The 7,598-nt window shown below is 42.6% G+C and overlaps 1 protein-coding gene across 1 annotated transcript; it reads right to left on the bottom strand.

Moving 5' to 3' along the window:
• Window positions 1-3,067: 3,067 nt before the first annotated feature.
• On the bottom strand, window positions 3,068-7,356 carry cxcr3.2 (chemokine (C-X-C motif) receptor 3, tandem duplicate 2). Its single transcript, XM_083661344.1, has 2 exons — window positions 7,204-7,356; window positions 3,068-5,663 (listed from the first exon to the last, which is right to left on the bottom strand). The coding sequence occupies exons 1-2, from the start codon at window positions 7,252-7,254 to the stop codon at window positions 4,566-4,568; spliced, it is 1,149 nt and encodes a 382-aa protein (XP_083517470.1). The 5' UTR covers window positions 7,255-7,356; the 3' UTR covers window positions 3,068-4,565.
• Window positions 7,357-7,598: the final 242 nt, after the last annotated feature.

The following is a 7,598-nucleotide window of genomic DNA, read 5'->3' as shown; positions in this document are numbered from 1 at the left end:
GTTGTTCTGATTTTTTCCGCTGTGGGATTCTGCCATTTGACCTGCTGCTCACGCAGAACTTCAGGTGGAGAGGGCGGGTAGGATCATTGAGGATCTGATCAGCCTTTGTGAGAATAAGGTCGTCATACAGCTGTGCTGCAGACACCTGATCCACCCCGATGATCCTGCTTGCTGTCTTGATCATGCACTGCAGTTTGACATGATCCTGGACACGCATGTTGCCAAAGAGGACAGAACACTCTGCAGGACGGCTTTATAGAACATCTGCAGAATATGAGGGTCTACTCTAAAATGTTTCAGTTTCCGCAGAAAGAACAGCCTCTGTTGTAGTTTCTTGGATTTACTGCGGTGCACATTCATTGAACTTTAAACAGTTGTCACTTTCAACACAAAGATATTTATAAGTAGAGACCTGTTCGACTAATTGCCAATTGATTGATTGATTGATTGATTGATTGATTGATTGATTGATTTATTAAGGTGTCATGCCCTCGTCGAGCCCAACCCAAATGGGTTTCCAAGACACACACTAAAATACAATAATAAAATACAACATTGACACATGTACATAAAAAACAGATTGCAGGACATTGTACTGCTCACACAGCAATACAGAGCAATACATCAATTACTAAACAAAAAGAGTTTTGTCTTTTCTCCCAAGCTTTACAAATAAACTCTGCTGTGGGGAAGGTTCCTTTTTTGAAGCATAACTCAAGTTTCACATAATCGTCCAATGGGCTATACATGCACAACTCCACTACTTCCTGAAATTAGTACAGCTTCTTTATTTCCTGTCATCACTATTGGATGAAGTGATTAATGTCAGGTGTGCTGCAGTCACAACAATGGTCATGCACACCTGATTAATCAGTTCCTCCAATAGTGTAGGACAGGAAATAAAGAAGCTGTACTAATTTCAGGAAGTAAAGAAGTTGTGCATGTAGTCTATTCAAAGAAGTCAGCATAAATGGAGGACATTTGACTAAAGAGTATAGACCAAATCAGCGGGATGTTTACATTTACTTCCGGGTACCCCTGGGTCCACACATTATAATGGCGGTGAACGGCACAAACTGACATGTTGAAGACAAAAACAGACAAAGAAGACAAAAATGGTTCGTTCGTGTTGTGTTGTTGTTTAATATCATTCATAACAACACTTTCACTAATGTTAGTGGAGACCAGACTAGCTTATTTACCTGTTGGACCAGACTTGACGCTAAATTAAATTAACGTGGCGTCGGTAGCTCTGTCTGTAACGTTAACGAGTCTGCTCTCACCGAGAAGAGCCTGGTGACGCGAGGTTACGAGTCTGCAAAAAAACAGCGAGTTTGACAGACTAACAAACGTTATTAGCTAGCTAACACTACATAAAACAAACACAGAAGAAAGGCTAGATACGTCGGACAAGCATGTTTACCAACCGTTTAACCATTTAAATTGAAAGTAGTCGGCCGAAAACAACGAGAGGGTTTGACAGCATTTATTTGACAACACGCACATTTAAACCTGCCGCCTTCCCCAAGTGGTACCCGGAAGTAAATTTGTTTACATGGTGACGTCACGGTGATTTGGTCTATACTTCCCTGGCGTCATCATAAGCAGTACAGTAGTACAGGAAATGAATTTCATTTTCAATTTTGCGTAATTCACATATTCACAGATTCTATCTTCTTCAGGGTGTTGCTTTATACCTACCAGTCTCTAGTGCTAATGGAAGCGTTCCAGAGCGCAGTTGAGCACACAGGGATCTTTTCCGTCTGTTCAAGTCAAACTTCACATAGGGCTCTACACTGTAACTGTCTTTAATGAGACGATAAATTCTTAATTTTGGTTTATACCATTCATCTTGGAGGGGGGAACTGTTTTCTTTTATTCTTGCTAAAATCAATGACCATCTCTTTGGTTTTCTTAACATTGACCTCAAGAAAGTGATCAGAGCACCGCTGCATCAATATTTGTATCTCCCTCTCAAAACTCTCTACAGATGAATTCTCGGGTTTTAAGAACCCTACTAATGCTGCATCATCTGCATATTTAAAAGAAGTATGAAGTAAACCAGATGCCCGACAGTCATTAGTATACAAAATAAATAGAATAGAAGCCAAAACACATCGTTGAGGGACTCCCATGTTGATTATTTTAGAGGTTGAGAGATGGCAGAGTTGAGTCTAACTTGCTGACTGCGGTCTGTCAATTGTTAATCCACACAATAAATTCAGAATTCTAATTAATCTCAGAACTCCAAGAATGTTTTTCACGTAGCCTTGTCCTCTTCTGCAGCATAGAAACGGAATGACAGCTAAACACACAGCAGCAGCAACACACTCCACTCAGTATTAGTTAACATGTAGTATTAGTTAATGTACTCTCTTAACTACTCTCTTCCAAGGGCCTGGGCCCAGTCGCACAAAGCACCTTAGGTTAAGATTTCCCTTAGGGTCCGAGTTAAGGTGTCCATAAAATAGAATCGGCTGCACAAAACACCCTTAAATCATCTAGGTGCTTATGTTTTCCTTAAAATGTTTAACCTCATGGAGAAGATTTAAGGGTGTTTTGTGCAGCCGATTCTATTTTATGGACACCTTAACTCGGACCCTAAGGGAAATCTTAACCTAAGGTGCTTTGTGCAACTGGGCCCTGAACTTGAACTTAACCCATTGATACCCGATGCAGCATTTGCGTGTATATCCCTCATTTGTGTGCGTATCCCTTTAAGACCGCGAACCGCGTTAACGCGGTTCGCGGTCTTAAAGGGATACATACACAAATGCTGCATCAGGTATCAATGGGTTAAAATGCACATTTTTAGCTGATCTGTGCAATGAATGAGGCTGCGTTTATGGATCCACAGAATGTTTGAGTTTTCAGACTGTGACATCCATACATAATTTATTCTAGTAGGCTACTAATAGTGTTAATGGTCAGATGCCTAATTAAAAATAAAAAAATAAACAGTGTGCCCCAACACCCCCCCCCCCCCCCAGTACCAGTTCACAACAATAGGTAACAGACAACATTCAAGACATTGACTTTATCTTCTGTATAAAATGTTTATTATAAAAGTATTTACATCATCAGGTTGTGCTTCGAAACACACAAAAAGCATCAATTATCAATAAGTGATGTTAATTTCCTCTTAGCAGTAGTCTGCAGTACAAACAGCAATCTTGATGTATAGTCCAGTAAAAATGTCACTTGACCTCACACTAATTGCAACAAAACCAAACTCAACTGATTTTGTATCCTCAATATGTCCTCAATGAAGGAAAAAAGTGTTAAGGAAATGTATGAAGGGAAAGTTTTGAAAATGACCTTATGATGCTACCAAAAACGTATTTTTATTTATTTTTTAACGTTTTATTTTTTTATTTTATTTTTTTTCTCCTTGAAGCAAAAAACACATACAGGATATAAGTGATGAGAATTATGGCACATTAAAAAAAACAAAAAACGTTTTTGGTAGGCTACCATCATATTTAGGTCATTTTCAAAACTTTCCCTTCATACATTTCCTTAACACTTTTTTTCCTTCATTGAGGACATATTGAGGATACAAAATCAGTTGAGTTTGGTTTTGTTGCAATTAGTGTGAGGTTGACCCACATATTTGCGTAAAATGCCTGGACTAGTAGCTTATACCCATTTTTAACCTTCATTTCATGAAGGAAAAAAGATCATACTAGCTATATTGAATGACAAGAGTAGCATATCAACTTTACACCACATTTTAATAGCTGCAACTGCTGTTGTAATATTGAACCAATCAAACCAAAAATATTCAAGTGCACAAACGAAAAGAAAAAAAGAAAAGAAAAAGATGAGATGTGAGATACGATGTGAACCTCTGGCGTTAAAACCGCAGCCTGACTCTTAAGTGCTGAACAAGCTTTTCTTATACGGATGTGTTGAAATTGAAGTTACACAAGATGCAGCCATAGAAAACGACAGTCAACAACTTCTCCTAAGAGGTTCTGCGAGAACATGAATGCATAGAATGTGGTGCTTGTCTACAGATACCCAGACTTTGTGCAACTTGAGTCAATAGTTTGATTTATCAATCTTATTATGATATGGGACCATCAGAACCAACAAAGCAAATTGTTGTATACTGCACGGCACCTCACTGACAACCACAGTCAACTTGAGCAATATTTCCAGTATGGTATATTATGATGGAAAAGCACTATAGAAGAGTAAATTAAACACATGAGCATACAGAAATGGAGGGGGTGGGGGGGGGGGGGGGGGGGCTGCACTACCCCTACTGATCATGATGTCATTATCATGCTGATGTCATGATGTAGTCTCATCGCCAAAGATATTCTTAATGTTGCCTAAAGGCTCGTGTAACTTAATCATTGTTAATAAATCATTGTTAAACTAGAAATGTGTCTCTCCTGACACACACACACGCACGCACGCACGCGCACACACACACACACACACACACACACACACACACACGCACACACACACACACACGCACGCACACACACACGCACACACACTTCCCCTGCTAATAATCTCTGTCTTCCTCCCTGACTCGTCTTCATCAGATGTCACACCATGACGGAGAAGGAGGTGTTGTTCTCGCTCTCTGCGGAGCTGAAAGATCCGGTGGTTCTTCTCGCCTTCCTCTGTCCCCATCTCTCCTTCCCCATCCAGGCTCCTCTCCGTCCCAGCAGCTCCTTGCACATCCTGGCCAGCTCCCTCCTGAACTTCACCCCCACAAAGCCGTACAGCAGCGGGTTGAGGGCGCAGTGCGACAGACCCAGACTTTCGGTCACCAGAGTTCCGATGTCCACCGCGCGGCCAAACTGGCAACCGCCGCTGAACACGCCCAGCTTCTGAAGACTGTCCGTCAGTTGGAAGAAGTTGTAGGGTGCCCAGCAGACGATGAATACCGACACCAAGGAGACGATGAGTCGGAGGGACTTGCGCTTTTGCCGGCGACTGGCGTTGCACAGCGCCTTGAAGATGCGGACGTAGCAGTAGAGCATGATCAGCAGGGGGAGACCGAAGCCCAGGAACATGCTGACCAGCTGCAGCCCCACCTGCCACTGCCTGGTGGAGTTCTGGGGGAACCACACCTGGCACACCAGTTGGCCCGAGGAGTCCACCGGCTTCACCTCCTTGAAGGTGATGTCCACCCCGCTCAGGCCGAGGCACCCCACCCAGATGATGGCGCACACGATCTGGGCCTGGCAGGAGTTGCGCTTCCAGCCGGAGCTGACGGCGTGGACGATGGCCAGGTAGCGGTCGAAGCTGATGCAGGCCAGGAAGAGGATGCCGCTGTAGCGGTTCAGGTTGAAGAGGGCACCGGAGATCTTGCAAGCGGCCACGCCGAACACCCACCGGTGGGCCCACTGCACGGCAAACAGGGGCAGGGTGAAGGCCAGCAGGAGGTCCGAAATGGCCAGGTGAAGGAGGAAGGTGTCGGTCAGAGAGAAGGCGCAGGCTCCGGCGCTCTGAGAGTTCCGGTAGCGCCGGACCACGCACAGAACTAACACGTTGCCCACCACAGCCAGGATGCACACCAGGCTGTACACCACGGGGGAGTAGCTCCGTGCAAAGTCGTAGATGTCGTCTTGAAAGCACGGGGTTGCAGAGGTCGAGGACGAGGAGTTAGAATTCTCATAATCAGCAGGATCAATATACTGTTAGGAGAGAGGAAAGGGTTTTGTCAAATATTTGAAAAAAGCTAACGTCACTGATACGTTTTAATTCAACACACTGGCAATGTGAACAGAGTTTACTTTAGTGTTTTCACAAATGCCTCATGTAAGATAGCCTATTGATGGTTTATTTATCATCAGGCTACACCTCCACCAGGTTATAGAGACAGTCGGCCTGTGTGGGAACGCCCACAAAATGTTACTACGGCTGGCGCGCGAATGGGGTAAAAAAACCATCTCTCCATCTCAATGGGCTGACTCACCAAAGGATGGTGCTGCAGCTCGACACTACAGGAATGGAGATTCTAAAGCAGGTGCATAGACGTCTGTTCAGATGTGCGTTTACTGCAGGGGTTAAATCCCAGACCCTGTCTGCCTGGGCTGGGCTAGCAGCTAAATGCTAACTGATGATGAATGGATAGAACGGGGGATTTACCCCCACCCTGATCACGCCCCCAGCCAGCTACCCCAGCGTCTATGACAAGACACAGACTGTCTCTATGAGTTCGGTGCCATTTTGTCTGTCTGTCTGTCTGTCTGTCTGTCTGTCTGTCTGTCTGTCTGTCTGTCTGTCTGTCTGTCTGTCTGTCTGTCTGTCTGTCTCTGTCTCCTGCCTGTCTGTCTGTTAGTATGATTAAGGAAAAACTACTGGTCCAATTTATATGAAACTTTGTGGAAGGGTGTAGCATGGACCAAGGAAGAACTGATTTTACTCATGAAATTTCATAGCAGACTGGGCTATTGGCCTTGGTGGAGGTCACACGCTCTCCGAGTGCAATTCTAGTTGTGATTTTCTTTACACATGGTAGCATAATTATAATGTGAAGTTAAACAAGATCATAACAGGAATAATCACATTTTCTATTTGCTAAGCTTCATGTTATCTTTACTTGGACCTCACTATAAGAGCAGTTGGTGCATCATTTTGCTTTCACCATTTTAATTGATCAAAACCTTGAGAGATCATTGATTCGTCTGCTAGATATTGCATGATATTAGTTGTAGACTCAGAGTGTAATATGAAAATATCTGAGTGGAGAGATTTGCATTTGCTCATTTGCTGTTGGTAACATAACATTGGACCGTCTCCTTACACTGTATAATCACTTTTTCATCTGTTGTCTTTAGTTGCAATTCTGCTCTTTGCTTACACGCATGTGCAAGTACAGTAGGGAGCACATGCCAATTAGGTCTTAAATCTTGTGTATATGCTTCTGTGATTGTTTGATTAATTGTTTATTATTGATTGAGTGTCATGTCTGTTGTTTTATTATCTGTGTGTGTCTTAACTTTTTATGTGCACTTTTACCGTAACATCTATTATTATGTGAAGTGTGTTGAGACCTCTGTTGGTGATTATATGCACTTTAAATAATACTTTGACTTCATGGAAAAATACTAATTGCAATATATGAATTAAATATATTAATCTATTTGCACCTTTAGTTACATGTGCATTTCATGTCATTTGATGCTGACAGAACCACATGATACATAATGATGATGAAGAAAAGCCACTCACCCAGTAATCATCATCGTAATCATCTGTGGTTGGATTGCCCTGATCCCCCATACTGTAGTAAACAAGCAGGTATCAGAACACCTGAAACCATCCAAGAGTTAAGACAATACACTCTGCTCACACACACACACACACACACACACACACATCGGCTTTTCACAAACATCCCTTTTCAGTTTCTATCCTCAACACATTTTGTCCAGATGACGAGAGTGCGAATCAGGAAGGAGAAGTATAATTTCAGGAACCGAATCCTCTCATATTTTAGACATACTATATACGAACGTAGCTGGAATGGGTGACTGTTTAAAGGAAATCGTGACATTGTGTAATAAAAACAGACAGACATGACTAATATACCTAATATGGAAAACAAAAAAAAATACGTTTTGCTT

Source organism: Poromitra crassiceps, assembly GCF_964638095.1.
Source record: "Poromitra crassiceps genome assembly, chromosome: 26".
Taxonomy (NCBI): Eukaryota; Metazoa; Chordata; class Actinopteri; order Beryciformes; family Melamphaidae; genus Poromitra; species Poromitra crassiceps.
This window is presented reverse-complemented; position numbering and strand designations above follow the sequence as displayed.